A 16,243-nucleotide genomic window follows, 5' to 3' on the forward strand; every position below is an offset into this window, starting at 1 on the left:
ACAGCCCCCCTTGCCCCTGCCCTGCCCCCTGCCCCAGCAAAGCATGTCTTTCCCCCGTGGCACAAGTCAGATGAAGCACGTTCTCCCGGGAAGGCCCTCACCTTCCACAGGGGACAGACACAGATTTCCTGCCAGGGGGAAGGGAGGAGATCCGTGCATCCTGGTGCTGCCTGGAAACTTGTTTTCCCATGGTCCAGGACACATTTCTCCGAGTGGAAACATGTTCTTGCATGTGGATGTGTGTTTTCCCAGGCAGAGGGTCCCTCTCCCCAGCACTCCCCTGCGTCTCCCAGGCCTCAGGCCCAGCACTCAATTCCTCCTCACACAGCAGGTGGGAGCAGCCTCCCGGACAGACAGACGGATGGGAGATTGACAGAGCTGAGGGCACGTACAAACCCTGAGAGAGGACTCAGCCCTCCCTGCCCCAGAGATGCTGAGCTAGGGGGCGGGGCCATGCATGTTTGACCAAAGCCCTCCTCAGGATCTGAGGACAGTCTTTCCCTCAGTCCTGAGATCATTGCTCATCTGTGCCAAACTGGGTAGGTGGGATTGAGGGGGAAAGACCCCCAAAATGTGCCAAGGATTCCCCAGTCCCAAGCCCGAGCAGGAGAAATGGTGGGGAGGAGGAGCAGCAGCAAAGGGGGCTCCTGCCTGTGTCTCTTCTCTCCTCACCAGGTCATGTCCCCTCTCTGTCTCAGTTCCCCATTCTCCTCCATCGCTGTCCCTCTTTGAAGCTGTCCACATCTCAGTGTCAGACCAGCCTTCTCCCCTCAGCTGACCCCTCCCAATTTTGACCTGTCTCCCCTTGGCTGAAGGGATGGGAAGGAGCAGTGGAGGCTGGAGGGGAGGCAGCGGGAGAAAGGTCTCGCCAGACAGGCTGGGGAGAATGAGGTCAGCTGTGCCGAGGAACAGATGGAGGGGACAGGAGGGGATGGGGCTTGGGCACACACCAGCAGGAGGAATTGAAAGGAAAAGTGTGAGGTGACTGCCCAGAGGTCCCTGGGTGTGAGCCTCTGGGGAAAAGAATGATGTCAGGAAGGGTTTTAAGGGACGCCAGTGGAGGAGGGATGAATTCTCTGCTGGCACGTTGTGGGACATTAGTGCCAAACTTGAGTAGGGGTGGGGTGCTGTCTTCCACTGACACCCAAATCCAAAATCCCTGGTCTTGAGTCCCTAGAAACTTTGCCTCTTGACTGTCCCTTCTCCTCCTACCTCCATCCATGGAAATTTTGTTCTTTTCTGACCCTTTCCCCTGCCTGGTCTAGCTCCTGTCCAAACAGCCATGCCCTCCAAATGCTAGAGACCTGGGCCCTGAACCCTGTAGACAGATGCCCCCAGAATTGGGGCATGGGAGGGGGGCTGGGGGACCCCATGATTCAGCCACGGACTCCAATGCCCAGCCCCTCTCCCCAGAACAATCCCCTGACAGTCCATATCCTTATCCCAACCCTTTGCGGCTCTGTACACATTTTTAAACCTGGCAAAAGATGAAGAGAATATTGTAAATATAAAAGTTTAACTGTTGGTTATTCCTGCTATGTTGGGGGGCATGTGGTTCTGAAGAAACAAGCCTTGGGGAAGTGACTGGATGAAGGAGGAGGGGGAGTGGGTGCTGGGGTAAGGTTGCCATGGTAATGGGGCTGTGTGGAGAGTTAAGATCAGGACTCATGTCTGCAGAGGTTGGAGGCTGGTGTAGTTCCAGAAGGAGGGGCAGGGGCTGATGGGGCCAGATGTCAAACAGGCCAGCGGGCCAGTGCGCTGGTCCAGACAGCTGGCTATAGGAGAGGCATGCAAGGTGAAGGGTTTTGCCTCTGCTGAGGCCTGGGCTCAGACTAGAGGGTCAGCCACAGGCCCAGGACTCTGAATAGCCCCTTAGCACATTGTGAGGGAGAGCCCCAGTGCCATTGTGACCTGCCTACACACTCTGGGACAGGCAGGCGGGCTGGTGGCCACTGTGGGCACAGTGGGGTGGGGGCCTGAGGGCCCCGGTGGCCCTAGGGACCCCATGGCCATGGCTGAGCGGCCTCGGCCTGGGTGGGCCTCATATCACAACCCCAACACCAACAATTGCCAGGACCTGGGCAATTCCATCCTGTTGCTGCTGGGCCTCATCATCTGCATTAACATTGGCATCAATATGGTGACCCTGGTCAGGGTGGGGCTGGGCGGGAGGGTGCTGGTGGGATGGCTGGGGGCATGCCTGGTGGCCAGGGTCTGCCTGGGGTCACTGTGTCCTCCCCCACCTAGCTCTGGAGCCGACTCCGTGGCGTCTTACACAAAGTGTTCCATCGTATCATTTGTGAGAAAGGTAGGCCTGGGGCTGGGGGCAGTAGGTGCCAGGGATGAGGGTTGGGGCATAGGAGGGACAGAAACTAGGCATTCTAGCCCCAGCCCTAAGCTGGCCCTTCCCTTCCTGCTCTCCCCTCCCAGACACCACAGCTGTGCGGCTTCTCTCCCCGAGCCCTGCCTCTCCACCCCTGTAGGAGCCTCCCACTAGCCTTTCCCTTCTCCCCGATACACAGAAGCTCCTAGGTCAGGCTCAGCTGGGAAGCAGATCCAGCCCTCGAAGAAGCAGAGCTCCCCTGCAGTCCATCTTCGATGCACCATGGACCCTGTGAAAATGACCGTGACCCCCCCTCCCACTCACCGCCATCGCCATCGAGGCTCTCTGACACGCCGTGCCCACCGCCCAGTCGCTTGGGCCCCTGACACTGATGATGAGAAGACCCAACATCAGTACCCAGCAATCTACTCCTACCACTGGGTTAGCCCCGAGGACTGGGAAAGCTTCCAGCCCACTGTTCCCTGGACTCAGGACACTCCAGAGGTGTCTCCCCAGACCATCCGCTTCCAGCCGATGGCAGAAGAAAGGCCCCTGAAAACAGAGATCAGGTCAGAGCTGGGTCTAGAGGCCTATGTGTACCCTGTGAACCCCTCACCTCCCAACCCTGAGGCCACCTGCCACAAGAACAGCGGGGCAGTGGCAGAGGTGGAGGCTCAGTGCCAACCTTCCCCCCTACCTGTCCTGGGCCCAGCAATCGTCCCCGAATTCCCCCAGCGCCGCTCTTCAGGCCGAATAGTGTATGATGCCCGGGACGTGAGGCGGCGACTTCGGGAACTGACTCAGGAGGTGGAAGCCCTGTCCCACTGTTACCCACTGGCCTCCGGATCTAGCACTGTTGAGGGGACAGGGAAGGAGTGGGTGTACCGTTCTCTGAATGGGAGGTGACTAGGAAAAAATAAAAAGGAGAGAGGAGGTGGTTTGTTGTGGTGTAGGGGGTGCCGGGGCCTGTGCAACACCCGGAAGCCCTGCTTGCAGAGGGAAGGGTCTCCTTGGCAACAGGGCCCTGAGAGCTCTGAGGACCCTTGTCAACCTCTTGCCCCCATAGGCCCTGTCCTCAGCCCTTTCCCTTTCCCTTTCCCCTTCCCCTCCTACTTGGTTCCAAGGCTCACACCTGCCCCTACCCTGTTTTCCTTAGTGCCCAGAGAAGCCCCCCAAACCCAGCCCAGATCCCTGGGCGGTCCTGAGTTAAAGTGACCTCCACCCCCAGCCTAGCTCCTCAGAGAGCTGATCCCTGCCAGAGCCCACGTTTAGGCCGTAGCCACAGGTGAGGTGTGGTTCCCACTTAAGCCTTGGTTTCTTTGGGGAGGGATGGATGAAACTAAGGGTATCCAGCTCTCACTCTTCCACAGTCAGAACCTGAAGCTCCTGTACCCTTGGGCAGGCTTGGAGCAGAAGACAAAGTACTGGGGACACTCTCAAGGTCTGCCTCCCCATCATATCACAGCCCTCTGTGATATCCTCTGATTAGTCCACCACGTCACAAATGAAGAGACGGAGGTTCAGGGAGGACAAGTGACTTGCTCAGGGTTAGAAAGTCAGGCCCTGCCCTACTCCTAGACCACTGGGATCACATGCATGTACACACACACACACACACACACACACACACATGCACACACACGCACAACTTGGGAAGAGCCACAGGAGTGAGCCCAGACTGAAGTGAGTGTGAGTGAGCCGAACCTCACCTTCTGTACTACACGGATACCTGGAATGTAAACAGACAGACCTTTTGCAAGTTGCCCTACTTCTCCATTCATTTACACTCAACTAATGTTATTGTTCATTTTAAACTAATTATATTCAGTGGGTATACACTGAGCATCTATTATGTGTTTGGAGGCCTGAGGGGAAATGCTCACTGGCCTTCCCTCTATTTCTGCTGAGTCGTTCACTGTGTAAACAGATGGCTTGCCATCCCCAGGCCACCATTTCCACAGACCCCAGTGATGAACCTGGTTTACATTAAAGACTCCTTTTGTCATAGCAACAATGGCATATATTTTGTGCTTTGTTAATTTCACATGGTTTTTATTTTATTTTATTTTATTTTGAGACAGAGTCTCACTTTGTTGCCCAGGCTAGAGTGAGTGCCGTGGCTTCAGCCTAGCTCACAGCAACCTCACACTCCTGGGCTTAAGTGATCCTACTGCCTCAGCCTCCCGAGTAGCTGGGACTACAGGCATGCGTCACCATGTCCGGCTAATTTTTTTCTATATATATTTTTAGTTGGCCAGATAATTTCTTTCTATTTTTTAGTAGAGATGGGGTCTCGCTCAGGCTGGTCTTGAACTCCTGACCTCGAGTGATCCACCCGCCTCGGCCTCCCAGAGGGCTAGGATTACAGGTGTGAGCCACCGCACCCGGCCTCATGTGGTTTTTTTTAAAGGTTTTTCTTAAGCTAATACTTTTTCAACTTGGAGTCAGAGTGCATCAAGGGTCAAGGCATTTGGTCAGGCAGGAGAGAAGCCATGGTTGGGCTTGGTTGCTGCAGGGGCAACTTCATCAAAGAAGAAGTGAGTCTGCCTCTGAAGGGAAGGGGCCAGTGGGCTCAGGGACCACCAACACCTAGGGCTACAGGAAGAGTTGGGCAGGGATGGGTGCTAGAGGGATTATGACAGGGAAATGGGCAGGATAGGGAGGGATTGTTATAGCAGAGTAACACCTGAGGGGACTCTGTCACCCATCCATCCACATTATCCTAGCTGCTGGCCCCAGAGCTATAATGTCTCCATAAAGTCTCCAAAGAACAATGGAATGGAGGAAATCCTTTATGTATGACTCAACCCCTGTGAAGACTGTCTCATGACTGCAGCTACCACATTTTCAGGTCAGAAATCAGATGTGGGGCTAAGTAAGCCTCATGGAGACACAGGAACAGACTGGAGTATCTGGGGACTGGGCTCCATCAAGCGGGAGCCAAGGGCAGAGCCAGCCGTGTAAAAGGCCAGCAGGGTGGATAGAAGAGTTTCTACCTCTGCATTGTGATGCTCCCTAACCTGCCCCATTATGACCTGGCTCCCTCACCAGCCAGTAGGTATCTCCAGGTACTGGCATGAGTGCAGTGTGGGTCGGGGCCAGGAGGGTGGGGGGGGCGTGGCCCAGGTGGCCCTAGGACCCCCCCACCATGGAAAACCAGCTATGGCATAACACCGTGGGGTGCTGCAATCAATACCAAGAAAGCCCCCAGGATGCCGAGGACATCTTATTCCTGCTGCTGGGCCTCATCATTCTTGTCAACATTGGCATCAACATGGCAACTGTGGTCAGTGATGGTTGTGGACCACCCCCAGGGGTGGTGAAGAGGGCTAAGGGTGGGAGCCAGCTGCAGTCTGCACCTCCACCTGCACGTGCAGTGCTGTTGGGGTGCAGATCCTGGTCTTCACTCCCATTCCACCTGCCCCTAGATGTGGCATGGGCTGCAGAACATCCTAGACAAGATGATCGATTGCACAAATCAGAAGAGTAAGTATGGAGAGGAAGGGGACCCCCACCCCCACCTCACAGCCCTAGAAACCCAGGCCCAGTATTCCCAACCCTGACGTCTTCTGACGATTGCCCCGACCTCCTGGACTCTTGCCTTCCCCAGGTGAAGTTCAGCCTAGTGAAAGTCCCTCCAAAGGCCTCCCAGCCAAGGTCCAGGACGTCCAGATCCACTGCATCCTGGACCCTGTACAGGTGAAGATGACCCGACCCACACACTACTCCTCTTCCTCGTGCCATGGTCTTGGTAACCACCGCAGCAGCCGCCACAGCAGCCGCAGCCGCCGCCAGCGCCAGCGTTGCTACAGCCACCAGCAGAGGCCACAGAACCACAGAGGACTCTCCCATGGCCGCTCATTCTTCCGTAATCAACATGGCCGCTCAATTTTCCATAACCATCACAGCTGCAAGATGTCACAGCTAAGGCAAAAGTCCTTCTTTGATCGGGAGGACCCAGACTCCTACCTGGAGGAGGAGGATGACCTGGCCTTTCCATACTCCAAATACCCACGGGGGGGCTGGGGTGGGCTCTATCCACGAATGGGCCTGCACTCCAATGTGAGGCTGTGGGGCCGCCAGGGTGGAATCCTGGCCAGCCTGCCCCCACCCTCCCTCTACCTGTCACCTGAGCTGCGCCGCATGCCCAAGCGCGTGGAGGCCAAGTCTGAGCTGAGGCTGCAGTCCTATGGGCCCCCATCACAATCCCGAATTTGGGAGAATGTGGAGGCTGAGCAGTGTGCCTCATCTCCACCACCTCTCCGCCGGCTTCCCCCTAACCCTTCCTGGGTTCCTGGGGGGCACACCCCTTACCCCTCAGCGGGCCTAATACTGTATGACTCCTGGGATCAGCGGCGGCGTGGTGTCGAGAGCTCTGAACCCCCACCTGCCTTGGTGTCCCGGAACTCCCGGCCCGAGGCCCAGGGCTACCGGGAGCACTGTTCCCCGCAGTCCCGCCGGCGGAGCCTGCCTGGTCATGCTCACAACCAGTCCAACCGCAGCCCCCACCCATCCATGGGACACTTGGGCTACAGCCCCCGGGATGCCCATGAAGTCCGGCGCCGGGTGGCTGACTGGTCTGAGATTCCACCTGCTCGGCATCCCCTGACCACCTCTGCCTCCATCACGGTGTTGGGTGAGAACTCACACCAACGGGCCCCAGCTGCCAGCTCAGCCCTGCTCCCCCGCTCCTCCCAGCCCCTGCCCGAAGTTCAAGCTGCTGATTCTGCCCCACCCCCGACCACCTTCATCCCACTCAGCCGGAATCCAGGGGGCAATATTAACTACCAGGTGTATGACAGCCTGGAGCTGAAGCGGCAGGTGCAGGAGGGCAGAATACGGGCCAATTCACTGCCACTGCCTTCCACCTCAGCCTCGAGGCCCTCCCTGCACAGGAGCCGGGCAGGGAAACTCAACTGACAGGGCAAACGTGGGTGGCGGGGCAGGACACGGAGAATGGAATAAAGAGAAACAGTCCAGGAAACGCTGTAGTAGTATGTGCTTTGAAAGTGCCACTCCTGCCAGCCTGTATCCCTGCCCTTGACTTTCTGAAATGAGAAACCAGTGTCCCCTTCTTGGTGCGAGCCTCCCCTTGGCTTAGTGGCCATGCTCCTGCCAGCAGGTCCCTCCTGGTCCTGTACCATGCACTAAGTAGATCTTGCCGGGGCAGGCTCTGAACCCCTCCAAATCCCTGGCCATGCACCCTGGCTCTCTGCTCTGCCTGCTTGCAAAGAGGGCTGAGATGTTCACCCCAACTCAAGACATTAAGGTCAGAAATCCAGACCTGGGGGTTCCATGTCTAGGCAGATCCAGGCTTGTGGCCCAGTGTAGGGTGGAAGAAGGCCAAGTCTCCAGATTCCAGCCAGGCCTTCCCTAGGGCTCTGAAGCTGAGGTCTTCCCAGTCTCAGGTGTGGTCAAGGGTGAAGGGCTCACGATTGTCAGTGGAAACTGCAGGAATGATGGAGTGAGTGAGTCGGTCAGTCAGTGGGCAGCAAGGGAGCGACTGAGAGAGAGGGCAGGTGTGCTGGCTCCCAGGCTCTGCTTCACTGTCCATGCTCCCTGGTTGCCAGGGAACTCCACCCTGGGCCCTCCTCTTCCTTGACTTCCCTCATTATGACCCCAACCACCTGCCTCATTATGACTCAGTCCTTCTCCCCTCCCCCACCACAGAAGTCAGGCTCCTAGTGAGTATGTGGGGGCCAGGGGGCCCAGGTAGTCCTGGGACCCCAGGCCATGGGTGAGCGAGCCCACCACGGAGCCCAAGTATGCTCTGGCACCAACCCCAGGAAGTGCCAGGACTTAGGAGACTCAATTCTTCTGATTCTGGGCAGCTTCATCTTGCTCAACGTGGGGATCAACGTGGTGACTCTGGTCAGGGCGGGGTCTGGGCAGCAGGGTTGGGGGAGCTCTGGAGTCCCAAAGAGGCTGAGAGGGGAGGGCTGTTGGGATATGGCCAGACAAGGGCTGGACTCCAGGGCTCACCCTACCTCTGGAATCTCCCCTCTCCTGCTCTCCTCAGCTCTGGAGGCATCTGAAGAGCACCTTGAGGACTCTTTTCCATCATTTTTTCCCCAAAGGTGAGTGGGCCCTGGCATGGGCTCCCAAGGATGTGGGCCTGTCCTTTTTCTTCCATCCCTGTCCCAGTTCTCAGTCCCTAAGGAACCCAGGCCCTGACCCATCTCACCTCTCCCTGCAGACAAGCAACCCAGTGGTATAGGCAGCCATCCCATGTGTATGCGCTGCTCCACGGATCCCAAGAACCTGTGCTCAAGAGTCTCTTCTTGCTTCCATCGTCGCCCAAGCTTCCTGCTCAGGCATGCTAACCACCTTGATTCCTGGATACCAGACATGAATGATGAGAAGGTTTCTAGGTGCTGCTGGATGCCTCCTCAATGTGGACATGCCGGGGCTCCCACGGAGGCTCCATGGGAACTGTGGAAGGAGGGGATGATGGAAGCTGGGGAGGCCCCTCAGGTCACAGCCTTAAAGGGCCAAACCTCCTTGCTCTTCAAGCCAGAGACATCTTCCCAGTTCCCAAAGATGAGCAAGTTGGACATGGTTCCACTTCGGTTGCCCCCAGAGAGCAAGACTAAGACCCCAGACTATGCCCCAGCCCAGGCCCCAGCTCAGGCTCAGACCCACTCCCTAGCCCACATCTCTGAGCACACTCCCACCCACACCCAGACCTACTCCGCAGGCCACACCCCTCAGTGCACCCACTCCCAGGCCCAGGACCTTGAGGATGCATCAGCCCACACGCAAGCCCACACCCCAGCCCCTGCCCCAGCTCCTACTCCACCCCCTACCCCAGCCCACTCCTCAGTTCACACCCCAGCCCAGAACCTAGACCACACCCAAGCCCGCACCCCAGCCCAGGCCCCAGCTCAGGCCCAGACCCACTCTCAGACATACACCCTTGAGCACACCCACTCCCAGGCCCACAGCCCTGGCTATACCTCAGCCATTGCCCCAGTCCTCTCCCCAGTCCACACCCCTGCACATGCCTTCACCCACTCCCAGGCCCAGGCCCCTGAGCACACAGCAGCCCATGCCTCCGCATATGTCCCAGACCATTCTCATCTAATCCATACCTATGCCCACACCCCAGCTCCTGCCCCAACCTCTGCCCCAGCCCCTCCCCCAACCTTAGCCCCAGCCACTACTCCTGCCCCAGCCCCTCCCCCAACTCCTGCCCCAGCCACTACTCCTGCCCCAGTGCCTACACCAGCCCCTACACCAGCCCCTGCCCCAGCACGGGTCATGGCTATGACTACCACTCCAACCCATGCTCCTGTCCCTGCCACCACCCCTACCCCTATCCTAGCTCCTATTCCCTCTACCCTGTCTGCCTTTGGCCATGGCCTCTCCACTGGCCATGTGGTCTATGATGCCCGCAGGGCAAAGCAGAACTTCCATATGTGCACCCTCCAGAACTCTGGGTATTCCAGAAAGAACTTGAGTGCCCTCTCCAGGCTCCAAGAGGGTCAGAGCCTGGTGAGCTCTGGTATATCTGACCAAACATCAAAGCAACACAGTGGGGACACTGCCAAGCCTCATGTAGGATCCATACTGGGCTACCTGGAACTGGGGAATATGGAATGGCAGATCTCAGATGACGCCAAAGACAAGTTCTCCCAGCCCAAGACCTTCCCTTACTGCAGCTTCCATCCTTGCAGTTCTGAGAGGAAGAATACAGACTCCCAGTCTCGAGTCTACCCCAAGGTCCTGGTCTACTCTCAGGATATTGCATCTTCTAAACCTTGCTTTCATTCTCCAACCACTGCCCGGAGCTCACAGTGTACCCTTCCTCCACCATGCACTCTTTCCCTGCCACTTGTTCCCCCTAGATCCTTTGTCCTTCCTCAATCTATCAACCACCAGAAGCCCTCCACCTTAACACAAACCCCCACCTTTCTCCCAACCTCCAAGTCTCCTCAGTGTATCCCTCCTTCCCAACTCCTCGAGCCTCCCCAGTTCTCCACTACTTCCCAAATCCAGATCCAATGCCAACGTTCTGATCTTCAGAGTCTAGGCCTTACCCAAGACCCAGGCCTTCAAAGGACCCCATGCCCTTCAAAAGACTCTAGAGTTCCCAGGAACCCAGGCCCTACCCAAGATCCAGCCCTCCACAACAACCCAGGCCTTACGCAAGATCCAGGCTTCCACAAGAACCCAGGTCTTGCTCAAGATCCAGGCCTACACAAGTTACCAGGCCTTACCCAAGACCCTTATCTGTGCAAGAATCCAAGACCTTCTGAAGACTCTGGCCTTCACAAGAATCCAGGCATCACCCAAGATTCTGGCCCCCAAAAGAGCCCAGGTCCTACTCAAGATGCTGGTGTCTTTAGGAGGCCATGTCTCACTCAATCTTCTGGCCTCCACAAGAAAATACCATTTACCCAAACTTCCCAGAAGAGTTTGGGCTTTATACAAGATTCTGGAGTCTGTAGGAATCTTGAACAAAACCAAGAGACTGTAGTCTACAAAAGTCAAGATCCCTGCCAGGCAACTAACTGCCAAAAGAACCCAGGCCCTTCTCAAAATTCTGGAGGTTACAAGAGTACAGGCAGTGTCCAAGATCCAAGAGTCTATAAGACCCTAGGCCTTACCCAACACTCTGGACCACAGAATAGCTCACACCTTGACCAAGACTCTGAAGTCAACAAAAGCCCAGGCCTTGTCCAAACCTCTGATCTCCCAAAGTGCTCAGGCCTTACCCAAGACTCAGGAGACTGTAACAATCCAGGCCATAGCCAGGGTTGTGGTGTCTGCAGGGTCCCAGGTCTTACTCAAGATTCCAAACTCCACAAGAATCCAGGCCTTACCCAAGCTACTGAAGATGAAAGGAGATTGAGCCCTACCCGAGATGCTGGAGTTTACAGGAGAACAGAACGTAGCCAAGACCCTAACCTCCACAAGTACCCAGGAATTAATCAAGATCCTGGCCCTCATAAGGACCCAGCTGTTGTCCAAGACTCTGGCCTCCCCAAGATTTCAGACCTTACCCAGGAATCTGGCCTCCACAAGGGCCCAAACCTTGCTCTAGCTGCCAAATCTGTCCAAGTCTTATGCCCACTTCAGACCTCAAAGTCAACACTGTCCCAGACAAAGTTTGCATCCAAGAAGGCTCCTCAGAAGGAGGATAAAGAGCAGCACGTACCCTGCACCTCTGCACCACTCAATCAGAACTCCTGCTCTTACAAGGCCCAGGTGATCTCCAGTGACTTGCAAACCTTCTCAGAGGTACCTGTACTAATAGAGCTGCAGCCACCATCCCGGCGGACAGGCAGCCAAGACTGGGTTTACCGCCCTGTGGATACAGTTCCTTCAGGCTTCCAGAACTATCGTCAGGTATCTATGCCTCCCAAAATCAATGGGAAGTACCACTACCCTGGACCAGGCACCCGGGGAGGGCATGTGGTCTTTGATGCCCGCCAGAGACAGTTGGGAGTGGGCAGGGACAAGTGTGAAGCTCTGTCTCCCAGGCGTCTTCACCAAGAGGCACCCTGCAACTCAGGGGAAACCATCAAGCAGTGGGGATATCAGAATGTGATGAGGACCTTGGACAAAGAGGGGACAAATGTGCATCAGGAATAAAGAGGCAAGAGAAGTGTTCTGTGGTTGTTTGAGGACATCCACCCTATACGATCCCTGATGCTAGCCACCCACAGAACCTGATTAGAATTGGAACTATCATGTCCCTCCTCCTCCTCCATAGTTGCCTAGCTAAGCCCATTATCCTCAAGACCTTAGAGCTGCATTGTCTAATACAGTAGCCACTAGCCACATGTGGCTATTAAAATGTAAATTACAATTAAATAAAATGTAAAAGTCTGTTTCTTAGTCTTATTATTTACATTTCAAGTGCTCAATAGCCACATGTGGCTAGTGGCTACTGTATTTGGACTGCAACAATTCAGGACATTTCCATCACTGCAAAAATTCTATTAGAGAGCAATGCTTGAGAGTTTAGAGGGACTTTCCTTTCCCTTGTCACCCACTGCAAACATCTTCAAAGTTCCCATAGAGTCCAGAGAACTTAGTTCTTCTTAACAGTGGCTCAGGCCGGGGCGCGGTGTCTCACGCCTGTTATCCTAGCACTCTGGGAGGCTGAGGTGGGAGGATCGCTTGAGGTCAGGAGTTCGAGACCAGCCTGAGCAAGAGTGAGACCCCGTCTCTACTAACAATAGAAAGAAATTATCTGGACAACTAAAAATATATAGAAAAAATTAGCCAGGCATGGTGGTGCATGCCTGTAGCCCCAGCTACTCGGGAGGCTGAGGCAGAGGCAGAAGGATTGCTTGAGCCCAGGAGTTTGAGGTTGCTGTGAGCTAGGCTGACACCACAGCACTCTAGCCCGGACAACAAAGCGAGAAAGCGAGACTCTGTCTCAAAAAAAAAAAAGAGTGGCTCAGAAGCCACCCTCTGGAGAGGAGGTGAGATGTAGGGATGCCTGATGCCTGCTTACCCCACACTGTGAGTTCTCCTGGCCTCTTGGGTCACAACCAGATGTATATGCATGGAAACCTACTTTCCCAATTCTGGGCCATGTTTTCATGCTCTCAGTTCTCCCAGGGACCCCCAACCTTGGTTACTGAGGGGAAGAGCACTGTGTCAGGGATTAGGAACCCCGGAGGTCTGGCCTCCCCAAATTGAGCTCTGGATTTCAGGAGTCCCTACCTTTATAGGTCTCTAATTTTTCCAGGTGTCCCTGCTTAATTCACTTGCCCATAGACTAGGCCTACCCCACTCTGGAGACAGACTGCAGGCAGAAGGAACATAAGAAGTCCTAGCCCAGTGATGGATTGGTCTGATCTGTGAGCCTGCCCCTGATTTCCTACCTTTCTGTCCCATTATCCTGGCTTCAGGGCCCATCGGGAGTCACAGCTGTGTTCTGGACTCTGATAGCATAGGTTACTGAAAGCAATTTCCTGCCCTTGATAATTTCCCATTGCCCTGCCCCAGCTCAGCTGATAATTTCTTCTGGACTTGACTTTCAGCCCTGATAACTCTTCTGTGTACACACATAAACTTTGAGACTCCGAAGTATTTTCCCTGCCACAACTAAGGTTGGAGTGACCTGGGGTGGGCATCACTAATAAGTACATCTCTTGCATGAGTCAGATGTTCGTTTCTGGGTGGCCACCTGTCTGTTCCTGCTTAACACTACCACCATTGATTCCAAGAAGATACTTCTCCACCCAGCCAGGAAGCCCCTTTCCAACACTTCCATGGCTTAGCTCTGACCGTGGACAAGTCATGTGCAAACTTTCGAGGCTGCAATCTCCTCATCGGCAAAATGAGGACGGAGGAACCCTGCTAGATCTAAGTGACCAGAGCTCCTGTACTCATACATGGGATGCAGGGGCCCCATCTTTCCCCAGGTCCTAGGGTAGGTCCCTCATTATTGTTTGCTATTCAGATCCATCCTATTACGCCTCTACTCCAACCCCAAGGAATGTTTGTGTGGGGTTGAGCTGGGCTTGAAAAGACACAAAATAGTCTATCTCCAGAGAAACTACAACTTCCATCAGGCACTACTTCAGCACAACCGGGAAGAATGCGGGGGCGTGGCTCCAACGCCCTAGTAGCGCGGGAAACAAACTACAATTCCCAGGATAACGCGAGAGCTCAGCAGGGCGAAAGGAGGGACTGAACTCTGACTGGGGGCGGGACCCGGCCGGAACAGCCCCTATAGCCTCCAGAAAGGGGCCAGGTCCAAATCTTAGGGGCGTGGCTATGTGGGCATCAGGAAGAAGTTACCTGTTGAATTGTCCTATCCTTTCTGTTCCCCACCCTTGCAGCTACCCCTAAGAGGGAAGCCGCAGACCGATAAGCCTCTTCCGAAAAAGAGGTAAGGGGAGAGACTAGGGGCGGCGGCAGAGACTGGCTACTGTATTTTGTAGAAGGGGCCCAACAGCTACTTTTTACCTGCTGAGTCAGGTGTGCCGGTTCACGGGGGGGAGGGGGACCTGCATATTATAAAAAGGCAAGAATAGAGGAGGTATTTATTTGTTCATTTTGAAGACTAAATATAGAACCCATCATCTGCGGACCTACTAGTGGACTGTGTCTGGAACATTCGCTCGGCCTCGGAAAGAGGGAGGATCGGGGGCGACTTTTTGGCTGCACAGGAAAGGCCCATCTAGGCTACCTCCTTTCCGTGTTTCTGTAGCCCAAAGCGATAGAGCTGCATGGCTTCCGCTGTCTGGGGAAGTGCCCCCTGGTGGGGCCCACCACCCCCTGCCCCAGCGCGGCCGCTCACGGACATCGACTTTCGCTCTGGGGCTCAGCTGCAGGAACTGACCCAGCTGATCCAGGAGCTGGGTGTGCAGGAGAGCTGGAGTGACGGGCCCAAGCCGGGAGCAGACCTTCTCCGGGCCAAGGATTTTGTCTTCTCTTTGCTTGGTATGTAACCTTTCTTGCCTTTGGGAACTCACAGCTCTCAGCCTCACCATGCCCACGCCCCTTTGGGCGACGCCCTCACGATCCCTTCTCTTCCTTTAGGTCTAGTTCACCGCCGGGACCCCCGTTTTCCTCCCCAGACAGAGCTCTTGCTTCTTCGTGGTGGGATTCGCGAGGGCTCCCTGGATCTGGGGCATGCACCCCTGGGTCCCTACGCCCGGGGACCTCACTACGACGCTGGCTTCACACTCCTAGTGCCCCTGTTTTCGCTGGACAGCACTGGGCGGGAGCTGCAACTGGACCTGGAATCTTGTTACGCATGGCTCCGCCTCCCAGAGCTGGTGTGTGGAACCTCCATCCGAGAAATGTGGCAGGATTGCCTAGGACCTCCAGCCCCAGGAAGACGTGGGTTGATCCACCGAACGGAGAGCGAAGAAAGTACCAAGGCCCGGCAAAGCTCGGTGGACCAGCCGCACGGGTACGTCACTGAGCATGAGCCGCTGGTGTCTTTGGAAAAATCACCTAGTGACGTTTCAGTGTCCAAGTCGCCTCGGCATGACGTCACCGACCTTGGCTCTCCGGACCCAGTGAAAAAACTGAGTAGTGACGCCACCGAGGCTGCCGTCGAAAGCCCCATCCCAAAGCCCTCGGAGGCTTGGGAGGCGTGGCCCACATTGTGCCCAGCCCAGGTGGCTTCCTGGTTCTTCGCTACGCTGGCCGCAGTAGCCGAGTCCTTGATCCCAGTCCCGGGCGCCCCGCGCCTAGTACACGCAGCTCGCCACGCGGGTTTCACCACTGTCCTCCTGGCTACACCAGGGCCCCCGCGCCGTGTCCTGCTCTTCGACCTGATCCCGGTGGTGTCGGTGGCTGGCTGGCCCGAGGGGGCTCGTAGCCACTCATGGGCCGGTCCGCTGGCCTCGGAGTCGGCTTCCTTCTACCTGGTGCCCGGCGGCGGCACGGAGCGGGCAGGCGCCTCAGGCTGGCAGCTCTGCTTCGCCCGCCAGGAGCTGGCGCTCAAAGCGCGCATACCCGCGCCGCTGTTGCAGGCGCACGCGGCGGCCCAGGCGCTACTGCGCCCGCTGGTGGCTGGAACCCGGGCCGCGGCGCCCTACCTCCTGCGGACGTTGCTGTACTGGGCGTGCGAGCGGCTGCCCGCGCTCTACCTGGCGCGGCCAGAAAATGCGGGAGCCTGCTGCCTCGGGCTACTAGACGAGCTGGGCCGTGTGATCGAGGCCGGGACGCTGCCTCACTATTTTCTGAGTGGCCGAAAGCTCTGTGCGGGGGACGGCCCTTCTACCCTGCTCGGGGCGTTGGCCCGGCTCCGCGGGGACCCTGCCCGGGCCCTGCGTACCGCGGTAGAGGAGGCCAAGGTTGCGCGCAAGGGGGGGGGGCTTAGCGGGCGTGGGGGGCGGGGCCCATTAAAGACGCTGCTCCTACCAGAGTGCAAAGTGCTTGTGTTGGCGAGTGGGACGTGGACGGGACTGCTTGCCCTTCATCTGGGGGACAGACTGGGTG

The 16,243-nt window shown here is 56.4% G+C and overlaps 4 protein-coding genes across 4 annotated transcripts; all 4 read left to right on the forward strand.

The window, feature by feature from the left end:
• Positions 1 to 236: 236 nt before the first annotated feature.
• On the forward strand, positions 237 to 3,262 carry SPEM1 (spermatid maturation 1). The gene is made up of 3 exons (XM_045570095.1): positions 237 to 2,149; positions 2,248 to 2,308; positions 2,523 to 3,262. The coding sequence occupies exons 1-3, from the start codon at positions 2,006 to 2,008 to the stop codon at positions 3,227 to 3,229; spliced, it is 912 nt and encodes a 303-aa protein (XP_045426051.1). The 5' UTR covers positions 237 to 2,005; the 3' UTR covers positions 3,230 to 3,262.
• Positions 3,263 to 5,403: 2,141 nt separating this feature from the next.
• On the forward strand, positions 5,404 to 7,298 carry SPEM2 (SPEM family member 2). Its single transcript, XM_045570101.1, has 3 exons — positions 5,404 to 5,609; positions 5,752 to 5,809; positions 5,934 to 7,298. Exons 1-3 carry the CDS (start codon positions 5,472 to 5,474, stop codon positions 7,241 to 7,243), a joined length of 1,506 nt encoding a protein of 501 aa, XP_045426057.1. The 5' UTR covers positions 5,404 to 5,471; the 3' UTR covers positions 7,244 to 7,298.
• A 758-nt stretch (positions 7,299 to 8,056) lies between these two features.
• Positions 8,057 to 11,933, forward strand: SPEM3 (SPEM family member 3). Its single transcript, XM_045570096.1, is given in 4 exon segments — positions 8,057 to 8,194; positions 8,343 to 8,400; positions 8,520 to 11,839; positions 11,841 to 11,933. Coding segments are annotated over 4 exon segments (3,552 nt in total). The 3' UTR covers positions 11,877 to 11,933.
• A 2,105-nt stretch (positions 11,934 to 14,038) lies between these two features.
• TMEM102 (transmembrane protein 102) lies at positions 14,039 to 16,150 on the forward strand. Its single transcript, XM_045570097.1, is given in 3 exon segments — positions 14,039 to 14,731; positions 14,831 to 16,110; positions 16,112 to 16,150. Coding segments are annotated over 3 exon segments (1,533 nt in total). The 5' UTR covers positions 14,039 to 14,517.
• The last annotated feature ends 93 nt before the right edge of the window (positions 16,151 to 16,243 follow it).

The sequence above is a fragment of the Lemur catta genome, chromosome 15 (genome assembly GCF_020740605.2).
Source record: "Lemur catta isolate mLemCat1 chromosome 15, mLemCat1.pri, whole genome shotgun sequence".
NCBI lineage: Eukaryota > Metazoa > Chordata > Mammalia > Primates > Lemuridae > Lemur > Lemur catta.